The 24077-nt window shown below is 34.9% G+C and overlaps 1 protein-coding gene across 1 annotated transcript; it reads right to left on the bottom strand.

The window, feature by feature from the left end:
• Positions 20-23597, bottom strand: LOC109340462 (anaphase-promoting complex subunit 1). The gene is made up of 37 exons (XM_019578166.1): positions 23222-23597; positions 22591-22654; positions 20934-21018; positions 20236-20474; positions 19948-20053; positions 19680-19840; positions 18656-18843; positions 18500-18569; positions 17740-17910; positions 17112-17599; positions 15633-16092; positions 14932-15270; positions 14241-14324; positions 13310-13402; positions 13138-13197; positions 11992-12090; positions 11280-11420; positions 9633-9713; positions 9273-9344; positions 8973-9044; positions 8149-8242; positions 7991-8070; positions 7714-7767; positions 7484-7561; positions 6788-6909; positions 6543-6703; positions 5979-6055; positions 5775-5888; positions 5586-5687; positions 4875-5015; positions 4273-4446; positions 3724-3787; positions 3479-3618; positions 3240-3397; positions 2597-2675; positions 1920-2018; positions 20-614 (listed from the first exon to the last, which is right to left on the bottom strand). Exons 1-37 carry the CDS (start codon positions 23446-23448, stop codon positions 237-239), a joined length of 5415 nt encoding a protein of 1804 aa, XP_019433711.1. The 5' UTR covers positions 23449-23597; the 3' UTR covers positions 20-236.

Consider the following 24077-nt stretch of genomic DNA (forward strand, 5'->3'; position numbering starts at 1 on the left):
CCTGTAAAGAGATTTTTTACCTACTTATTGATGAACACCCTCATTAAAATATTGATCAACTCATTATATGTTGCATAGTAAACTTAAAAATTGCAGCTAGTGCTCATCAATATTTGCTCTATGCATTCTCAGAGAAAGTAGTTCCACAACACAAGATGGTTAAAACAACATAATCATAACTTCACTAAGATCAAAATGCATATACACTTAAGTACCAAGCTTCCATTGGCCTATGATCAGGATAAACATCTATCTATCTGGCTAATAGCATTGATATGAGTTCTCGGAAAAGACAGACGCAACAACGGAATTGAAGATGACGACGTGAGCATGGGTTTGACTCTATCGATAGTTGTCTTGACTATGGATGAAGCTGGTACATCAAACCACTGAAGGAACCAAGAAAGAAGTATTGAACGTTTATCAGAGGATTCCCCATCAGGCCATTTCCCCATTTTCAAATATTGATGAAAATCATCCTTCAATGGCTGGGAACAATTTAGAAGCTCTTCCACCTGCTTCCTTAGAGAACCAACAAACGTTGATTGCACAATTCCTCCTTTTGAAGCACATAACTTTCCAGTCATCAATGCCTCGATATAAATCAGAGCAAGCTGCAAACACATTATTAGCATTAAGTCATGGACATGCTTATACAAGGTAATCTACACCATTATGAAGCGTGGAGAGGGTCAAAGTAAGCAGATTGCAGGTTTATGCCCCTTAGTGGAGAGGCAGTTTATACGACTTGAAAGCATGACCACTAGGTCACTGGCAAACAACTTCACCGTTACATCAAGGCTCCCCTATGCAGATGCTCATATAGTCATTACTGATCAGACTGAATAAGTAAAATTTATTTCATTCGATAAATCAATCACAAATAGATCGACAAATGAGCATAATTTAACTCATCCATAGCAAAACATGATAGCTGATGTTTAACTGAGATGCATTACGGGAGTAACTATCCTCAATCATCAATATTAAGCTTGTTAATAGAAAATTGAGTTTGATGATTGAGGATAGTTACTCCCGTAATGCATCTCAGTTAAACATCAGCTATCATGTTTTGCTATGGATGAGTTAAATTATGCTCATTTGTCGATCTATTTGTGATTGATTTATCGAATGAAATAAATTTTACTTATTCAGTCTGATCAGTAATGACTATATTAAGCTTGATACTATAAATAAGTCAGGCTCAAATTACATAGCCTTCATATTCTCACGTGTATGTATGTATACAAACACTCACTTGCGTGCACATGCACTGACCACTCTTAACTTAGAATATTTATAGTGCTCTTTTTTAGTGATCAAGTGCAGATTAGTACAATAAGCTGTGCACGATTTTTTAAATTTTTTATAGGCAAACATTTTTTCCCACAAAGGGCAGGGGGATCATACTTCCGGGGGTTTGAACCATTTTGTATCATATTCATGTTCATTGTAGTAATGTTAGTGTTCACTAAATTCACACCAAAAATAGTCAAGCTAAGAACGAGTTAAATGAACCAAACTCAAGCTTTATAACATCAAAGCAAGCCCAAGCTTTAAATCTTGCTCATTTTAGTCAATGGGGCAATGGGCCAAGCTTAAGTCGTCTATTTTTCTCGTAACCCAAGTCTTTTTCAAATGCTTAGCTTTACTAGACTCATTCAAACCCCTAATATGCTTTGGCTGTTTGCTAGAAGACCCTCCACGATAAAATATGCCTAATGGCTAGGCTCTCTAGCCAGCTTTAACTGTGCCTTAAGCTTTAACCTTAAGATCCTAATAAAGTGATTAAAAATTGGCGAATGCCAGGTATGACTGAATCAGAGAAAGATACCAGAGAAAGAATACAGCTATATATGTAAAGAGCTTAATGTAAAAACCACTTCAAAGACAGATACCAGAGAAACTGTGAAACTCACCTTAAAACCCGATATGGAAAGTGAGTCACCAAAAACAATGGCACCAGTACCAACTTGATTAACCATTGCTTCAACTGTAGTGTATAATGACAAATAGACCTGCATAATAAACCAGCAACAAATGTATTATCAAAACCTCCAAATTTGAAAAATGGAAGAACAGATTAGCTGAATGTTTACAGCAAGCATAGAACGTGTGTTATGTGGGTGGGGGGAGTGCCAGAGTAGCATATCTTAACTGTTGGATCATGCATGTCTTGTCTCACAATAAAGAATAAAATTCTGATCAGAAGTTTACATTATGCAGATCATTGTCATAATTATTACTATTCTATCTGTAATTTAGCATGTAAGATTAGAGTCAAATAAGTCATTGACTATATATTTTAGTTATGAATAAGCAATTAAACTGTAATTTGGCATGTATAATCAACATGAGCAAACTCGTATTCAATCGTTGGTATGGTGAAAATCACATCTTATAAGTTATTCACCAATGATAATGTGCAAAATCTTACGATGCATCCAATGATATCAGACTTCCATGGGAATCACAGAAGTAGCTTAAAGAATGTAATATGTATGTATGGTAACAAGCAGAATCTAAGTTTTTAAATTGGGCCGTATAATTTATTTAATTAAGAAAGTATACAAATCATAAGTGTAAGTACACTTGCCTGTAAAAGAGCTGGTCTATCCTTGCTCACACACTCAAATAATACTTGCAAGCAGAAGTCCTTGAAATCAACATCAGATCTGCAAGTAAATTTCATTAGTTTATTTAGATATTGCACCATCTTTAGTTGTAGCATCTATGTTTCATCATCTATGATCTTCGATATGAATCTGGAAATAACAGAATATAAATGGTTTGCGAGCCTGAAAAGAAAACAAAGCCCCTCGAAAGCAATCTGTCAATCAGGCATCTGTAGTTAATTATGATGCGAAGATAGATGAAGGCGACCTCACCCTTGAGAATACTTTCAGCATGCAACATGCTGTAATTTTTCAAAAAGTAAGGCATGGCTAAAGATTATATGATCTGATCAGTAAGAGTAAAACTCAATACTACACAAAATACATTTTCTAGAATTTTGTAGCATGGATGAGCAGTCAGGATTATTATATGTTCAGTGTTTAATTTTTTTAATTCTCGGCAGTTAGAGGGGTTATATGTATATGAAACCCTTGCCACTATTCTAATAAAAAAATTAAAGAAACTTTTCATAAATGAAACAAACAGGATGAAATACTAAATATATAACAACCAAAACGGATCCAAGACAAGGGATGGAAAGTAATATAGAAATGCAGGCTTACCTGTTATGCCAGGAGGGGTCACAGCAAAGTTGTGCAAAAGCAATCAAACTGGGATCAGATGAGAAGGTACCAACCAACTGATCAACTGTAACAGAACCAGGTCCACTATGGATATTGGTGGTTGTATCAGATGCTTTTGAACTTGTCAGGCCAAACACCTAGGTAAAGAAAAAATTAATATGGGTGTATAATGTTTGTGCAAACTTGTACAACAATATCAAATACTATGCAAGTTCAACCTTGTGCATTGCCCGTGACAGGAGTGACTGGCAACCAATGGGATCATCAACATATGAACAAGCTCCAACTTTTCTCTTGATATAAAGAACACCAGAGTTAAATGGATTATTCTTGTCCTCAAAATTCCACCAAGGTTTATCTGTTATTAAATGCATAATTTGGGGTTAACATTTAAAAAGAATATGATTTTAAATGTCTCAAATCAATATAGGATCATATCAACAGAATAATCATTTATGTTCACCTTCAGGAGCAAAGTCTATTACTTGAGGCCAGTAGCGAGGCCCACAAACACGTATTCTTTTCAACTGCAACCATCAAAGCAAAACAAATCAGATTTACAAATACTTTTCTCTAATCCAACAATAAGAAATATATTTGTACCACAAAATCATTTATGAACCTCCACAAACAGCTTATGCTTGTAGGAAAGATGGTTCATGAGATAATATAGCGTCGATGACCACATCTGAGTGATCAAGAATTCAATCCATGCCAACCCATTCTTCTGAATTAAAAGTTTAAAATCAGCACATGGTACAGTGGGATTTTGTTTCTCCACACTTCAAGCCCAAAGGACTTCTCGTGTGAGGGGTGTGCTAGATATAGAACAATTCATAAGCTATACCTGACAGCTTATGCTTTCGGGAGAGATGATTCATGACAAGATTCATTCCAAAATCAATCAAATTGAAGTTAACTCAAGGGGAAGAATTGTGAGCCAAAAAGTACAAAGTATGCAAGACAAAATGAACAACCCCAAAGATTTCATTCATAGACCATTTAGACTTACAATAGCTCGCTCTGGCAGAAGGCAAGGGGTAACCTCGCAAAAGCTAGATTCTGCATAATGTTCAGTTTCTCTGACTGTGACTTCAAGAGGAGCATAAACAGGCAGACCTGTGTCAACATCTACCGTCTGAATCCATCGCGCCTCTGTTGCAAGGACATATAGATGGCGAAATGCCTGCAGAAAATTTTCGTAAGAAGAATGTAATTTCAAATAATACAACAACTACTTGGCCTTTTCCCGCAAGAGGTGGTCGGCTACATGAGTCAGATGATGTCATAACGCCCATCATTAATGAAGTGATTTGAAATCTATAGACAAACCATTTATCAGTAAATTATTCTTAATAATTTTGCCTATATTTTTTCTTGATCTCTATCTACCTCAAACTATTGGGATGACGTCTATCTGCTCTATTTATCAGTGCTTCCACAGAACTCACACTCCCAAACCACCTACGGGCGAGATTTTACTATCTTTCCTACAATAGGTAATACCCTAACTTCCCTCGAATGCATTCATTCCAAATCCAGCTTATTAATTTTAAAGAGTTAAGTTACAAAAAATCTATAAGCATTTATCTCAGGTCCAGCAATCTAGTATACCTGAAGGTGGCATCTGTTATCATTTGGACCAGTAGGCAAGCGTGGATATAGAGTAACGAGCAAAGCAGCAATGGAACTGTTGTTTGTGGAAAATGTTCGCATTCCGCCGCCAAGAAACAAGAAGCCAATAGCTAAGCTTACCTAAAACAGGAGGTTTGTATAACACAAAATTAGAATAGCTACTGAAAAAAGCTAACCAATAAACTAAAACTTAAAACAAGAAAAAATCAGGCATACACAAAATTTTGCATGAATATAGGTAATGTGAATAAAATTGTTTTTCCAAATGTAAGTACCGGAAGTATATGAAACTTAAAATTGGTTTTATGATAATACCATTATAACATGAGCTATCGGATTCTCCAAAATGCCCCATCTTTTGATGTTTATATGCACACATGCATGAGCGGAAGATACATTTATGTACATGATATTACATGAGCAAGACATAGCTAAGGCACAAGTGCTAACACCCATCATAGCAATCCAATAGGGGGTCAAGAGGGACTTATTTTGAATACCTACATGCACACATACATACATACATACACACATGCATGACAAATTCTAAACTATTAGGCCTTTGGCATAATGATATTGGTCCATTTGCCACCACCTATCAGCAACCGCATGAAAATTTAAGTTCCTGCTTCTCATATATCTGCAGCTTCTTTTTTTAATAAAAAAGAAAAGAAAGCTGGTAGAACTTACTGCCATCTGAATACCATAACTAGACTGTCCATCTGCACAATTTCTACTCCTTAGGAATCTCAACAGTCGTAAGGTCTGTAAATGTCCAGACCCAGCCATAACCTGACATGCAAAAGTTTAAGCATAGAATTTTAGCCGCAATCCTAATCTCCAGTTAGTTGACATTGGAAAGAAGGGGGAAGCAGGTACCACAGATAGAGAAAGAACTATAAGATGAAGGCATGTCTCCAATGTGGGCCGATCAACATAGCGAGAAAGTCCCTTTGGGAAAACCTTTCCACTTGTTGGGGACACAGGCTTGATCTGCAAGATAAAAAATAAAAAATAACGAAATTTAGAATCAATCACTCAACACGCAAGGAAGTCTTGGACAGCATAGTTCGATGGACTGACCTCATTAAGAAAGTATACAGCAAATTCATAAAGTAACTCCTGTGCATTTCCATTTCTTGTTCCAGCAAATACCAGCCCTAACATGATTAAGGAGAACAAGTTTCAAGATAAAGATGAAACTGCATCACAACCACTAAGTGGCTCCTACAAGTGCTTCTAGCAAGGAAGTAAAGATAGAAGAAACATATGCTAATAAAATATCAACAAGGACAACAATATCCAATGAGGATGTTAAGTGCTAAAATTCCGCTGATAAAAAAACAGTGCTAAATTTCCACAATGGTTGGGTATATGAACAAAGAGGCACTTATAATGATTTGAGGAACCCTCCCACTACGAGCTTGCATTTGGGGTATTTAGGTAATAACAAAGAATTTATTTAGGTAATAACAACATACAGGAACAAAAAAGAATTTTCAGTTGTATGATTAACTCTGGAATAAAAAAAAATTTATTTAGGTAATAACAACATACAGGAACAAAAGCCAGTAGCCCAAAATACTGGTAGAAGCGCTATGCTAAATTCATTATTAAACGAGTGTGAAAGAACAAATAGAACTTTACCAAGAGATATACAAGCTCCAGCTACTATATTAACATAAGCTTGTACAAAAGCCTCAGCATCCATATCATCAATGTCATTGCCATCAACTCCAAGGCCTTCTACACCACATCTTACAACTTCAGGAATTTGAGAAAAAACCCAATCTTTTGAGGGATGAACTCTACAAAAGAACATGCAGCCATCAAAAGAGTGACAGACATATCCAAGCAAATTGTTGCAAAAACATGAAGAGGCCACCACAAACCTGCTCCACATTATTAAATTTCGAGCAATGACACGGAGCATTATGAAGTCAGGCCTCACATATTGCAGATCAAAACATGTATTTGGAATTGAGAGCCTAGACACAATAGCCTCAGATTCTGTCTGTCAAAAGAATACAGTTCAGTGCCACAAAGACTCCATAGAAAGTTGGGTATGCCATATTCATGACTGACCTCAGTGTTATATGCTTAGAAAATGGGGAAAGAATAATAAATGTTGCATAGAAAATGTAGTGTCATATAAAAAGGAACATGAAAATCTTCTAGATGATGTATTAACAAGGACCGGAGGGAACACAATGACTTGGGCAATCCTCCCTCCTTGAGCTAGCTTTTGGGTGGTAGTTAGACCCAATTATACTAACAGAACAAGTGATCTAGAGTTTGATCCTTGGCACTCTATTCTTATGGATAAAATTTAAATTTAAGCACATGGTAAAAATGTGTCTTCCATTATCCTTGCTTCAAGCCCAAAGGGCTCTTGTGTGAAGGGGCGTTTTAGAATTAAACATAATATAACCATTCATGTAGCTTTAACCTAACAACTTAAGCTTTTGGGAGAGTTGGTTCATAACACGATCTCTAAAGGTAAAAAATTACTTAAAAGTTTCAGTAGATAAACAGGCTACTTGTTGACATATCCACTATTTCTTGTAGAGTGTGTTCCAAGGGAGTACCTTCAAAAACATCAAAGCAAGAGCAATGGTAGCTCCAGGTGCAGTGACATCAATATTAACTGATGTCCCATCCATCATCTACAACAAGAATTTGAGATGAAAGAGAGTTTAAATTAATTATACGGGAGTGAGTAGGCCATAAAATGTCTAACAATTTTATTTAAGTTGTTTCATTATGGAGAAAATGATAAAGAAAATAACAAAGAATACACAAACTGAATTCACTAAACCTGTGCAGAACCACGATTTTCATCCATTGAGATTGTCGAAAAATGAGATCTCTCCTGAGGCACAAGTACTTGAGTGTTAAACAAAAAACAGAATAAAAGAGGCTCAAAGTTGCTAGCGATAGAGGATCACTAATTCACATTTCACAATGGTGCAGTCTATTACAAGCATTCCAACAAGCGCCATTGACTTGTGAAAACACCAAAAAAACAAGATATCCAAGATTCTCAACAGAGGAGAAAAACGGAAAAGGGAGAATTTGTGGATTCCAAAACATACACTGTGAACTTTTCCGCCGATGTAGAGAAACAGACGATTCACTAATGTTTCAATAAAACCAAGCGTGTCTTCCCCTCGTCCTTCAGGCAAAATTTCTTAGTTAGATACAGAAACAGTAAACCGTGAACTAAAGCTGCTATTTATTCAAGTATTCATACCAAGTGCAACAAGACCCAGTGCAAATCCTGCAGATACAGCATGACCCTCTCGCTCAAGAACATTATCACCTCCACTTCGGCGCCCAATTTCACCCTGAGAAAAAATTACATGTAGATATAGTAGTAGACTAATAATCACTTGAATGTGAAAATATGAAAATTTGATATTTGATGAATATTGGGTACACAAAGTTACGCTATCTAATCCCTAAATGTAAGTGATTAGAATCAAATATAATAATCTAAATACAGATTATATATAACTATATCTAAATAATATATATCTAACTATACTATATCTAAATAATATCTCAACATAATCAAATAAAAAATGTGGGTGAGAATTTAAAGTAGACATTAGACACTGCAACTATGCAAACCCTTATTCAACAAAAAAAACACAAGTACTACTATCCAGGACCAAAAGGAACCGTGCATACAAAAATGAATCATAAAAGGAACTGATGTATTGCAGTTTGAGGCTGGTTTATTAAAATATGAAGGACCATGGGATCTTTACATAAAACACAAACATCATGCAAGCAGACTCTATCTTTGATAACCAATTCATAAAAACAAGAGTGCATAAGCTAATTGCATTTGGTTTTAGGGGACAGACGCAACAAGAAAGCAAATCATACGCATTGCAAAATGATCCAAACTCCAATCAAGCAATAGAACTTAGTAGAATAAATAGTGCCAGCTCAAACAGGATCTGTTTGTTTTATCTTGGCACATGCATGCATTAAATAACTAAAGCAAAAGAGCCTTATAGATGCTTAAGCATGGAATAAAAAGCAGGGAAAGACAAGAAAAACATATACCAATAAAACATGCATTGTTTGTGGGTGAGCTGAACCTTCATATAGAATCCCCACAGACATTAAAGCTGCCGACTGAAACAAAAAACATTTGCAACTTGAAAATTAATCAGCAGGTAATGATAGTAATGATATTTTGCGCACAAATTGAATGTTATTAACAGAATGATAAACTTCTTCGTCAGATAAAACAGTGTGTTGAAGCCATAAATATTCGTAAATTTACATTCTCTCTAGACACCCAACCAACACATCCGCCTGCCCCTCCCAACGTGAATATTTAGAACAAGACATAAAAGATACCTGTACTAGGGTTGGGACCTCTATCTCTGGAAAGGAAGATGGATGTCGCCCAGGAATATGAATGTAAAGACACTGCAACAGGGTAGTTTGATCAGTTCTCCTTCACAAGCTTGATCAGCGCTTTTTATTAGACTCCAATTTAAAATCCCACTGATTCAATTCCATTAAATTCAATTTTGTGTGTTTGCCACTAAAAGTTTGTGCTTCTCATGCATAGGCATAAACAATTGAATCAATCATATATTACTTACAGCTAAAAAGCAACAGAAACATTTTTTTAATGCACTCAAGCTATGATCTGCTACCTGAGGGCCACAATCTGTCACAATTTTCTAAAAAAAAAAACTAAGCATTTGGTACCTTCGATATTGCTGGTTGCATAGTACCTCTATAAGAAGCTGCCAGACCAAGCATTAATCCTACAGTAGTAGTTTCATGCCCCTGCAAAGATCTAGTGATCATAATTTGATCTCAAACAAAATGGAAAAGCTGAAAGATAAAACAAAACGATAAAAAGTAAGAAATGATTGAAGATTTGTCCCTATGCTCATTGCTGTTAAATGCATGATGTAGCATCAACCATCTTGGAGGTGTCAACAAGGCCCTCAAAATCAAACAGTGTGATTATTCCATATGGGAGAATGTAAGTTCTGGCATAAGCTCCAACTCATTGAACTTCATTTTGACTCCAATCAATTGCACGACATTATTTCAGTCGACAACGAACTTCAGAAATTCTAAGATCAAGAACTGGTTTATTTCCCTTCAGCCACTATAATTGTTTATATGCCTTTTACATCTAAAGCTTTTGTAACTTGCTTAATTAATACTCTCCTCCAGAGAGAAGTTTATGTTACAAATATCCTCCCAAATTTTGTAGTTCTTGACCTATAACTAGATGGGATCCCAACTAGAATGGTAGCTATAAAAAGTCCAAATGACTTTTCAAGTTGCACATGAGTATAAAATGAACATGAAGCAACAACAATGAGTAATATATACCATATAGTGTTAGAAAAATAAATAACTCCCACATTGGATAAAAATGGATAGGTTGAGCAACATGAGTGGAAAGACTTATAGACATAATGCCTTAAGGTTATCGGTCAAGAAGTGGTGTCAAACCCAATTATGTGGTTATTTGCTTAGCCCGTTGGTGGAGAAGACTAGCTAACTCTCCCACATTGTAAAACTGCGACAGGACTTGCGGCCCGTCGACTATCAAAGGGCCAAAAGGGAAGACCAGTGGCCCACAATCTGAAGCTAAATGTTGCAGACCCAACTGAGGAAGGCAAGCCCAGGCAATAAAATGAAGAAACAAGAGACATGCAGCCCAAGTTAAAGCCAAATGTTGCAGACTCGGGTGAGGAAGAAAGGCTAAGTGAGAAAGAGACAAAATGTTGCAAACTTGTGGCCTCTGAGACCAAGTCCAGAAAAGGAGCACTAGCGACAAAATGAAGGGAGGCTTATGGCCTGAGGCTCACAAATTTGAAGTACAAGCCCAGACTAAAGATTAAAGGCAACTCACAGCTGGACCAGGCCAATTGGACTTGAGGGGGAGTGTAGGAAAAATAAAGAAATCTCACATTGGATAGAAATGGGCAAGTTGAGCAACATATAGGTGCAAAGATCCTAGATCTAATGTCTTAAATTTTTGAGTCATGATGTTAATGTCAAACCAATAATGTGGTTATTCACTTCACCCATTGATGAAGAAGATCCGCTCACTCTCACAGTGTAAGACTTGGATGAGGTCACTCCTAAAACTTATCATATCGCTCAGTTATCTCAGCTATTGTTTCAATCGAAATTTAAGACCAATTATTTCTCCCATGCAAAGAGCAAATCATCACCAATACAGTAAAATGGAGTGCTAAAATTAAGATAACAAAGACAACGGAGCTCTACAGAATTAAACCTGATAATACTGGTAAATGTTAGTAATAACTAAACACTAGTACACTAAAACTAAGATAACTAAAACAATGGAGCTCCATAGAATTAAACCTGATTCAAATACTGGTAAATGTCAGTAATAACTAGCACACGCAAATATCCATGCAATCCTAGAGCAAAGAGAAGTCCAGCATGAACAGAATTTGCCTCCTCAGGTTTGTTATAAATTATCCATGTTCTCGACATTCTTCCCTGCAAATGGGTTATATTTTAGAAATAATCAAAGATATACAATTATGCAATGGGTTTTGTTACAATTAGACCTACATTATATTGAGAAAATTGTGTTAATAAATATAGGATACATTCATATGCATCAAGCAATCATTGGGCACTTAAATGTTTGTGTTAAAGCAACCAACTAAATCTAAATACTTGCATAAAATAGAAAGAGTCAATTGACCATTTCTAACATACAATTGAGTCTTCAAGTGGTACTGGTGCCAATTTTAACTTTAATCACATTTCAGTTTGATTAACTACCCCCTTTAAAAAATGTTGGATCAACTACTCTGGTTCTTGTTATATATCGATCCTAAGTGGTTAGCTTGAATGAATAGTGGTTCATTCATTTAACAAATCATTAATTGAAATAATGATCGGTTAACTGAAATTATAAGTGGTTACTTTGCAGAATTAATGTCAAGCAGAATTTAGTAAAGTTAACATAACAAATGGTATGAAAACCACTTTCTAGTACAAATAATATCCAAACAAGATTAACCTGCTTGAAACTACATAACCTTAAGAGTCAATGTTAAACCTGAAGGGAGGCTAATCTAAGTCCAGCAGCAACAGCATTATGAAACTCAGGCCAAGACTTGAGCTCTTGTATGTTCCTGATATTGGGGTCAAGATTAACCTACGAGTAGACAACAGGATTCAAGACACAACAAATAAAAAAACTACTAAATAGTTTCATAAGCAAAATCGAGTATTGCAGTTAGGGGTGGCAAATGGATGGATTTGGAGGCTAATGGATGGATGGAATTTCAACCATTAATCCATATAAATCCATTTAAACTACATTTTAAGTTATTCAATCTATCCATATCCAATGGATTTGGATGGATGGATATCCAATCCATTTGATTTTTTTCATTGGAACTAAAAAAATCTATCGAAGAAAATCAGTATTTTAAAAACTACTATTTCAACTAAACATTTTTTAAAATCACCTTTTAAAAAACACTTCTAAATCATTTAGAAATCAATTTTTTTTTTAAAATGTGATTTTTTGAACTTATATAGAATTTTTTTTTTTCAAAATTCTATGAACATGTGACGTTTAAGGTTCTACGTATAAATTATTTAACAAATACTTTTAGAGTGTAATACCTATGCATTGTCAGTGTAAAAATTTGTACATAATTATTATATCATTCACCATTTGTTTGGATTATTTTTTTGAGTAGTTAATGATAATTAAATATAAGCGGTAGATGATGTAGTGACAGTGTATAAAACTCATACATTGGTCAGCGCATACATCTATATGTTATGTACTTAAGAATAAAATTTTAATATTAACTACATACATATTTTCTATAATTGATATCAATTTAATAAAATATTAAAAATGAGAGTGAAAATCATGGATGAATTTGCTTGAATTTAGTTTTCTTAAATATTATATGAAATTGAAAATGCAAAGAAAATTATTTTTTATTTTTATTTTTGGATGGATTGGATATCCATCCAAATGGATATATCCATGGATATCCATTGGATATAATGGATGGATTTGAATCCATCTATTATTAACACTATCCATTGGATTATATCCATTTAAATCCATGAGCTCTAATGAATGGATTTGGATCGATTTGAATGGATTGTGGATTGTGGATAATTTTGTCACCTCTAATTGCAGTTATAGTCAACTAGTCAGGTACATAAATCAACTTACAGTTGCATTCTGTTGGGCTGGCAATCTACCTGCTAACACAAGCTTCGGAACTGTAAAGGCCTAAAAGTTTTGTAAAGATCCTATAAGAAAGGTTATATTTCCAGAACAAAAGAAATTCAAAACTCTCACAATGAAGACAAAATAGGATCAAAAAGGTTAAATCTAAGAGCACCTCAGTTAAGAGTGTGTATATAGTTGCCAGAGTAAATGCCCCACGTCCATGAGGAAGTGAAGCGGTCCTTTGTGCAAGGTGCCACAATTGAGCCTACATAAAAAGTAAAATAAAATAAAACAAAGTGTTAAAAGGGATATTTGTTTTTTAAAAAAGTAATAAAAGATTATTAGGGAAACCAGAGCAGAAAATCAACAACCTTTTTTTCTTTCCGGGAAAAGAATTTATTATTAGAGAAAAAATTATAAAGATAGACGACTTAAAACATGGCCCACAATGGAGAGAAATTACTAACTCAAGCAAGCCCGCTTCCATGTATAAGCACAATACAACCAGACTCCAGGAGCCATGGACATTCATTAATTACTTTTACCTTAACAAAGTAATTAAAACAATTACCTATGAGACCTAATAATAAGCCTTTAAAATTCATACGTTAACCTCAACTCAAATGATCATAATAACAAAATCAACCAAGCATCAGAAGTCAGAACAAATAAAACTTTATGACAACAAAGTTAAGGAAGATCGAAAGGGAACAAACAACTAGAACATGTCGCTTGAGAAACGTATGAAAATCACAACTATATACTGGGAAGCTAAAACATCAATATAGCCTGAAAAAGAATGAACTTTTTCCGCATAAAGTGCATGAAAAACATCTCGTAACAGGGAGAGGTTCTTTCCATACATTGGGTGTGCTACTCCCAAAGCTTGAGCTTTCACTTTAAAGTTAAAATTACATCGCCCGATGGTTTGGATCATCACAGGGTGTATATAAGAATTTTCACCAAAATGGGAGAGGAACTGGATAAGAGTAGCTAAGAATATTGCTATTAACTATATCAGTTGCTTGAACGATATCAAATTATGAACAAAGTTGTTGAAATTAACTTATAAGTCGCCTATTAAATACCACAGAAAGGCATACCTGCTGGAGGTCCTGATCAGAAGCACTATGGTTAACAGATGTTTGAATTGCCACAGGTCTGGAAGAGCACAAAAGGCGTCTAACCTAGCAAGAGTACCAAAAGCATGATTCAAAAAGCAAAGAACTAAGTTATATGTAACTTTTGCATCAGCAATAGCACATGTCAATTGACAATGGACACAAAGTAAAATATCAGATTTCAAGTTCATATACCAGTAAAAATAAAAACATCTACCAGTAGACTCAAGAACATGATCATTAGAATGCACCAAAGCAGATTTCAGCAATAAATGGTAATTCCATCATTAAGGCATATTAACATTACAGGTTTCAAATTTTCCCATGATGCAACATAAATTAATATAAAAAGTTTCAAACTTCTATGACGACAAAGCAGATGATTTTATAGGCATAACAAGCACAAGAAGGCTTAGCAATAACAAGGTACTGTGCAGCACTCTTTTCTCCTGTCAGTTTTTAGTTGTTGAAGACAAGTGGAAATGAATTGAAGATATTACCCTATGGACTCAGAAGTATCAGTGACAACAAAGCTGCAGCATCTCTTTGCCTAAAATGATAACTAATAAACTGATGTGCAAACACTGTCCTTCTATATAGACTGGTAAGTCTAGGTAATCAAATTAGTTATTTAGTCTCATTCAAAATTCTTATGTGAAGGGCCACAACTGACCTCATTCAACCTCAGATCACGACCATAACGCAACTGTGTGCTAGAGTTGAAAATATGCTCCATACCATCAGTCGTAGACCCATCAACTGAATCTGTATCTTCAAACTTTGTTCCTTCCAATCCAATTGCATCAGAGATAGTAGAAGATATTGTCACAGGATGCAGATTTAGCATATAAGGTGTGGACATAGAGATTACATTCACATTGGATGGTGTTTGAATTTCCCTATACTTGCATTCCCGTGCCAAAGTTGACATTGCTAAATCTTGTCGACCAAGAAGGATATAAGCAGCTGCTGGCCAGTCATTGGGAGGAGAATCTCGACACTTATCTAATGCCTAGAAGGCATAACAGTAATCAGGTTAAAAAATCACATGAGATGTTAAAATTGATACCTTGCCACAAAGAAATATTAATAGAATAAAAGAACTATAGTAGCAATGTAACTATATATGGAAAATAACCCAGACATGTAATAGAATCAGAGAAAAATAAGAAAAACAGTAGGCCACGTCTGATAGTGTCATCATGAAGAAAAAAAGAATTCTGTAAGCAGAACTTGGATGCTAGGAAAGTTCAACCATAGGACAAATATTAAAAGCTGCCAGCCTATGGTAATCCGTCACCAAATTTATAAAATCACATAAATTAACTGACATCAAAGTTCTCAAAGCTTTGACACAACTAAAGTCAAGCTTACATGACGAAGTGGAAGAGAAACACCAGAAGGCAGTGAGTCCAGCTGTTGAAGTCCGAACCTTTCACCAACCATTGCTAAAACAGTAAGTTCCTCATTTAAAGAATGTGATCCAATGGCAATGTTACAGTAAACCCCAGAAGAAAGCTTCTTTCCCAGCAATTTAGCACCAGTTAATATACTATAAAAGGAAACTATTTTCCGGGCCAAGCTAACAACGGAACTTCCATCTTTGCGGACTAAAGGTGGAAGGTCACTAATATTGGCATAACCATATCCGTGTTGTAAGCAGTTCTCAAGCCATCTGAATAAACTTGGAGAAACTTTATGGGAAGAACTGGTTCCATGCAGCAGAAACTTTTTATAGAGACCAGGGAAATCACGAATATAATGGTCCAAGTAGTTGTCCTTACCAAGAAATTGAGCAATATTGCATAAGAGCGTTGCTAGAAGCTCTAAGTCCCTATAAACAATAAGCCAATTGCTATCATATAGAAACATAGTAAAATATATCTAAAAAAACTGAAAGTGGAAAATTAAATGCTAAAGAAAATCTGAATATGATACAGCCTATAGGGGGAAAAATGCATAAAGTGGATGGCAGAAATAGTAAGTGAATAACCTAAAGACAATCAAATAAATCATTTAGCCTATCATTACTCTGCACACAAGGCACAAGTTCTTCGCTGTATAGCATAAGTGTAAAAGGTCAAATACCAAAAGTTCTTGTACACAACCATATGTCTCAACTCTAAACAAAAACTTCAGCACTACACAGTAGATCTAAGACCACTGGCTGATGCATCTTTACTTCTACCAGTTTTAAACTTTTTACAGCACCGGTTCAGTCATGAAAATTGACAAGGGAACAAGGACATAGAGGTCAAAACAAATCAGCGGTTCGGAAGGCAAATATAGCATACAAACATACTTATGGTGGCAAACCAAAGAAGACTGTTTTGCTGAACTCCAATCAAAATATAGCCTGTGTGATAGTTCTTACACATGTTATATTTTCAATGATGAGTTGTTACAAATGTTATACCCTTAATGGAAAACACCACCACAAGCTACATCCAATGAAATATCAAGACATGACATAAGTTGCAACGCAGGGCAGATCCAAACTATCATGCCTTTAACTATACCAACCCATCAAGTAAAATAATGTAAATACATCATCATGAAAGAAAAGCAATAGATAGTAACTTAACTTGGAACTAAGCCTAATGTAATCAATCAAGAAGACTTAACCAGTGACTAATAAATAAAAAGTAATCTAGATTACTTGCTATCTAGATACACTGAACCCAACCAACTAGCTACTTCATAAACAAACAGTGAAGCATTACCAGGATAGAATAGAAATACAAGATGTCCATAAAAACTTTCACTTAGGCAGCTAAGGAAAAATAAAAAACTTATAACGAATGTAACCCAAATTATTTTCAAATAAGAGATCAGAGGCAAAGTAAGGCGTACCGTTTGCGAAGATTATCCAGTTTCAGGCTCTCGTAAAGTGCATGAAGAGATTCTAAACATTCTAATAAAAGTTCGGTATGAAATGGCTTTTCAGAACTTTGTCTGTCAACAACAGATGATCTAGGGAAATTTGATTCCTGCTGATCAATTAGCACTGCACAAGATCTTCCAAACATGGAGTTTACTTTGCAGAAGTTATCATGAAATTTACTAGAGAGAAGGAAGTCCCAAGCAGAGTGTGATCCTGAACCTGACTGCTTTTGATATATGTTAGATTTTCTACAGATTTGCATAATTACACCACAAAAAGACTCCCATTCTGAATCAACACTAGATTCTGCCTCTGACAAATGAGCAGGATCACCATCTTTCCAGAGACGACCAAGAAAATGTCTGTAGGAACTAGAACTAAGCCCCTCAGCAAGTGCTGTGTTGCAATCACTAGCTAATAATGATGAAGGACTTTGCTGTAATGCACATCTAAACACCTGCACATACAACGCAAGAATGCCAAAATTGCAGCTCCGTATAAAGAGGGAGTTTGGTGTCCAATTTCCAAGAATATTGCGTATGTTGACTTCAAAGCGAAAAATGAAAAGGAATAATCCTAGAATACAAGTCAACATACCTGCCTATAATTTACTATCACATTGACACGCCCATCAACAGCATCAGCCAACCCAGTAATCTTTAAGTCATTGGAAAGAGAAGATGTTTCTGGAAACTCCAAATCATGCAAAAGCTTATCTTTATTTAAGAAAGAAGGTAGTACATATCTACACAGGCATTGCTTCCCAGACTACAACAGAAGTAAGACATTACAAAAAGATATATCAAGCATTAGCAATCTTAATGTCACTTGATGGATCAGAAATGAGATATTATATTAGGAAAAGGAGGTTGACAACTAAAGACAGTCACATAAGGTGCAAAAGATAAATCTGAAAAACAATTCCCAAAAAATTAAAGCTCCTATTTTCAGCTCCATTTTTAAGAAAACATATCCAGGCAATAATGGTAGGCAAGTCAGCATAAGGACTAATGTGAACATATCAATCAAACTTCGTAAGGCCAGAACAAGTTATCAGATGTAGCTTCAGACCTGTGAGGGAGCAAAAGTATTGGCATGTAAAAATTTATCATTACAAAATCAGTGATACAGACCACTAATCCTATAAGTACAATATTACTAAAGCGCAGGACAACCTAAAGTTTAAAGATTAAGAAATATTTTTTTAAAAACTATTACATTTCAATTATTTGAAAAAAATAAACTGATAATGGAAAGAAAAACATTCTATAAATAGAAACATTTGTCGAACGAATGAAATAATACAATTTGGTAGCAAAGACACATCAAATTGTGCCCACCCATGAATGAAGCTTACATAGAGAAGCAGAACATTTTCCGGAGCCAAAACAAATATGTCTGAATATGGAAGTGGCCCAGCTTTGAGCCTGGAAAATACATATTCGAAGAAAATTATGCCGAATGTTATAAAAGCAATATTGTGTGTGGAAACGGGTAGAAAAATCTCATGTACCTAGGGCAAGTTACTGTCACAGGTGAAGCTGCAACTGCAGCTATGGTCCAGCTCATATCAGGCTTAACATCAAACACGGTCTCGTTATTTATTTCAACACACTGAAGCCTAACAGACAACAATTTTCTTTGTTCTTGGTGAAGAAAGCAAACAACAGGAGCTGCATCATCATCTGTGGCCATGAAGACCTAGTAATCATTTGAAGGGAAAATCAGAAACGATAAAGAATAAAGCATGCGATGAGCAAAGAAGAATGGAATCTAGCTATTTAATAAATTACTAAGGATTCCACTGTTCTGAACTGAAAATCCAAAAGTCCAATCACATAAGTAACTCTTCAAACAATAAAACAATCAGCCATTTTGAACAACATATTTATACAAAGTATCACAAACAGGAACTAAGTCGTAGTAAACTTGACAAGAGCAACTGTAAATATGAAAATAATAACCAAATAATAAGAGATAATCAATCTGAGCATATAATGTTTTTGGGGCATAACAAAAACCTACCAAATAAGATAATGAGTTAAGAATGTGACTTTAATTAAAGAAATAAAAGTGAGATAGTGGGCCAAGTGAGAAGGGGTAAAAAGAGAAAAGAAAAAGAAAAAATACTGTAATAATGTATAGACAGGATACAAGAAAGGCAAAGAGCACTACCACAATTAGGTACCCTCTTCAGTCTTCTACTATAAACAGAATAGGAAATCAAACAGAATATTCAAAAATATTTGAAATAATTATACTACATGTACCAGTACAACACATGTAAAACTAATAGAGTTTTAAATTCACAAAAACATCATTATTAATTACTCAGTCGCTATTCTAGAAATTCAAATAAAACAGTTTTGAGCCTATGCAATGGTATACAAAACTTCCACGTCTATGATTATTAATTACTTAAAGAACAAAGCAAACAAGCATGTCATTAACTGATGAGTTAAATGAAAGAAAAAAATGAATTCCTACTTGAATATATATAAGACCAAAAAGAAGCAGATGATAGTAGCCTCTACAACCTTACAAGCAGCTGCTTGAGCACCTTTTCCCTGCCATATTCTACGAAATGACAAATGTTTTGGCAATACACTCATAGGATCTACATTTAACAAACCAGTAGATGACTCATCAATATTAGAATTGATGATTTCTGCAACCCACAGAGAGTGCTGCATCTTTCCTGAATTCAAAGTAACACCGTCACAAAAATTAACCAAGAGACTATAAACCATTCACAAGGAGACCAGGAAGGCAGGAACTGATAGCAAGAATTTTAATAAAAGAAACCTTTATTATAGGATGCCATGAGCGGAACCTGGTCACTTGACCAGATTGTCTTTTCATCATATTCCTTCATTATGTTCAACTTCCCTCTTTCTTCAATAAAAGTTGGCTACAATTCCAGTAACAAAAAAAACTAAAATGAAGAAGGAATCAAACAAAAAAAAAATTCAAAAAAACGAATGCATTGCAGCAAATATATCATAACTTCATAAGATATAACCGATAAGAACAAAATCATTATAAAAAAAGAACAAAACCATCAACAAAAATACATATACTGCTGTGACATACCTGTTGCTCGTCCAGTGGATCCATCAGAATCAGATGTGAGGACTTTGAAGTTCCCTCTCCCTTTTGGATATGATTAGACGCACTAAGCAACATATCGCGTGTACTAAGCAAAGGGCTTGTGGACGAAAAAGGAACATGTGATGATATATTTGCTTCAACTTCCTGCTGGAGTAACAAACCAAATGGAAGAGGCCATATTGATGTGATTGCAGAATGAAGTGGAAGTGATACTACTTCACCTATTAAACAAAAGGAAAATTTAGTTGCTATAGCCCCCCAAAAAAAACTGTCTCAAAAACATGAAAATGCTGACAATTTGACAGACATAGAAGGGTGATTTAAATTGAGGGCACAAGAATGTAAGTCTCAGATACTACAAAAATTGACACAGAATTATCAGGACATATACGAAGCTACTAATATCATTTCTATTTTTGGTAATTTAAAGGTTTACCTTTTATTGTTTTTAAAAGGCTACAGACTTTGGGAAAGTAGAGTGAGTTAGATTTGACTATGGTTATTACCATCTTGGGTTATAAATACCCCTTTAAGTGCCCTATTCTTTTAATGTTGATTAACAAAAAAATGTTGTGATTCTTTGTTATAATGCCAAGGATTCTTAATTGTGCATGAATAATGAGTAAACAAAACTGATTTACGATTATATGCTACACTCAACCATTATATGCTACACTCACCAGAGGTATTATAGATTGTCAAACAATCAGTTTGTAATATACATAGAAGAGCTTCAGCTGAATGACCCAAACGACACCAGCATACCTAAAATTTCACAATAATTAGTTAAAACAAAAATATTCAATGAAACAAAAAGGTAACATCATATTTACTACATGGAGGGAAATAACTGCAATCTAATTTGTTAAATTGGTCAATATTCAAGGTCCACTTAGGTTACAAACCCACAGGAAAGAAAATTGACAGGTTTGCAGAAAGAGAGGAAAAGATTAAATCTGCTATGGTTGATTAAATCTCAACAGAAAAGGAGAGAGTCCTCATTCCAAGGGTTCCTCCTTTAGATTTGAGCTAATGCTCTGTAGCCAAATCTGATCCGGATGCCTACTCTTTACCCTGAGCTGATGCTATGCTCCTGCTCCTATCCCTTTCAACTGTCTAACCACCTAACTAGCTTAACTGCCAGATCCCTTCTAACCAATCTAACTACACTCTAACTGGTTTATCTCCCTTCCTTCAGCTTCCCTAGTTCCCTTGAATCTTCCGAGTGTATGCCCTCCAAATTTTATTTTCATTTTTCTGGGCTCAATGACTTCCATCTATTTAGCTATGATGAAGAACATACTCGTGTTGCTGAGATTAGTGAGTGAGTTCACCCTTTTCCTATATAAAATATTGAAGTATACGCAGAATTGATAGAATTAAGTTTTAAACTTTGATGAATAACATAAAAATTTGAATTGTTGAACTTTAAAGGTTTTTTAGCCTAGTTTCCCTCTTGATACATTTTTTGGAACTTGAAAAGTAACTCCACTCCGCACTGCATGCCTCATTGTCCTAGGAGTGGTTTAAATACATGTTGGGTTACCTCTCATTACCAATTGGGTTTGAGATAGAACATTAACGTGATATTGGAGCTAGGGCCTAAGATGTTGGGAAGTAACTACACGTCGCATGCCTCATTGTCTCGGGAGTGGATTAAAAGCATGGTGGCCTACTCCGCTATTGCCGATTGGTTTTGAGATAGAACCTTAATGAATTTCATGAGGCACACTATTCAGAGCCTGATATATTCTTGCTTTCTTACAGTCCTAAATTATACTCATTCTATTATCCATTAAAATCAAATTCTTTTTTATTATTGCGCTTAAAACTATAATCTTTGCGATCCAAAAATTCTGAATTCAATGTTGCTTCCCATAAATTGCAACAGCCACTTACTTGAAGATTCATATTTTCATCCTCTAAAACTCTATTTTCCTATCTGCTGCAAGCCTGAAGTGCTGCTATACTTGCTAGATCAAATCCAATTTAAGCAAGAATTTGAACTATTCGAGTGAATAACATGTTCCTTAGACACTGGCCTCAAATTTTGTTTCTCCTTGTGATGAAAGAATAAAGGAGCAAAAGAAATACATTGAAAGAGGACATGCTAAACCCCCACGCTTAATGAGATACATACTTCTCAAAATTCAAATTGCAAATCAAAATTCCCCAATCCACAAGAAGCTACCTAAATGTGATTTTATTAATTGAAGGAAAGCAATAACTTTCCTCCAGAAGCAACATTCAATGAACAAAATTTATAAACATAGATTAAGAATTATGAAGGGTTTAAGACAACCCATTTTCAAATCATAAAATATCGAAAATTCACACCTTAACGATAGAGGAACTCAAGGTAAATCTCCTAAAGACTCTTGCACCAGTCGACCATATAATCCTGTCACAAATTAGCCCTCACGTTAGATGCAGAATCAAACATGTAGTGGATTCCAATTCAGTTATAGGGCATGTTTGTTTATGATTTATATGTTTTGTTTGTTTGATTGAAATTTTACTGTAAAACAAAATTTGAAAAAAAATGAAGTTCAACTTGTATGAGAAGCTATATCTTCAAGCTTCTAAAATAAATGGCTACGAGGAAAGTGAAGTGAGTGTTAAAACAAAACGTTACACATTTTCCATAGAATTATTTACAAAAACAGCATTTGAAATTGAAGATTAACATTTAACTTCATTTATTTTTCTTTTCTTCGCTTATACAAATATAAAAAGCACAAAGTGTTTGAATGTATGAGAAGCTATATTTTCAAGCTTCTAAAAAATGGCTACGAGGAAAGTGAACTGAGTGTTAAAACAAAACGTTACAAAAAATTTCATACAAATTATTCACAATCAGCCTTCGAAATTGAAGATTAACATTTAACTTCATTTTTTTTCTTTTCTTCGCTTCTACAAATATGAAAAACACAAAGTTATAGAATTCCAAGGACAAAAAGAAATTTACCGATTCCCTCGGATGAATAACTCATGATCACCGCGGTTACTCAATGCAGAACCAACCTCATCGCAATCATCTTCAGCGACTCGGTCTCGAGCGGTTTGTGGATCGAAAAGGAAGTAATCAAAGTTGTCGGTTACTGAGTCAAGGGTTTTACCGTCGAGAGCTTCGGCGATGAGACCAAAGGGCTTGAACTCACCGAGAACCGTTAAACGACGAACGCCGATGGACATTGTCGTTTTGGAGAGTAAGTGAGATTATGTGAAGTAAGGTGAAGAGTGAAATGAAAGTGTGAAAGAGTTTAGAGTTTTCTTCTTCTCCCGCTCTTTGTTTTCGGTCGATTTTGAGTTTCGAGTTTCGACTTTGGACCTAGATTTCATTTGTGGTATTCTATTCTATGAGTTTCATACTTTCATTAGTGTTTTTCTTTTTTTTGAAAAAAAAAACGGCTATCAATAAAAAATCTCACCCGAAAACATTTTTATTTTTTATCTAATTTCCGATATTATTTTTAAATAATATTTTTTCTGAGTTGAGCCAATGGGTGCTCAATCAATACAGAGAAAATATTAAACTAAAATTTAATACGGTAAACTAATACAAGTTTTTAGATCAATGCACCAATTAACAAAAAAGAAAATGAGTTGTAGATACGTGAAAACAAAACCAGAATAAATATCTAGTTTGAATCAAGTTCATAATTTACACAAAACTCACATTTTCCCCCCTAAATATAGCTTCATTTTACATAATTCAAATATACCATGTCACAACAAATTGTAATATTCTCCACATATTTATCTGATTAGCATAACTCATGCATATTAAAGAATTATAGGATTGAAAAAGTAACCTAAAATGG

This window comes from Lupinus angustifolius, chromosome LG02 (assembly GCF_001865875.1).
Source record: "Lupinus angustifolius cultivar Tanjil chromosome LG02, LupAngTanjil_v1.0, whole genome shotgun sequence".
In the NCBI taxonomy this organism is placed as follows: Eukaryota; Viridiplantae; Streptophyta; class Magnoliopsida; order Fabales; family Fabaceae; genus Lupinus; species Lupinus angustifolius.

Coding starts and splice junctions, on each gene's coding strand:
- LOC109340462 (XM_019578166.1), bottom strand. CDS start 23,448: ATGTCCATCGGCGTTCGTCGTTTAACGGTTCTCGGTGAGTTCAAGCCC. Junction 9,345..9,632: donor TGCAACCAGCAATATCGAAG/GTACCAAATGCT, acceptor ACCCTGTTGCAG/TGTCTTTACATTCATATTCC. Junction 7,562..7,713: donor AAAATCGTGGTTCTGCACAG/GTTTAGTGAATT, acceptor TTCTTGTTGTAG/ATGATGGATGGGACATCAGT.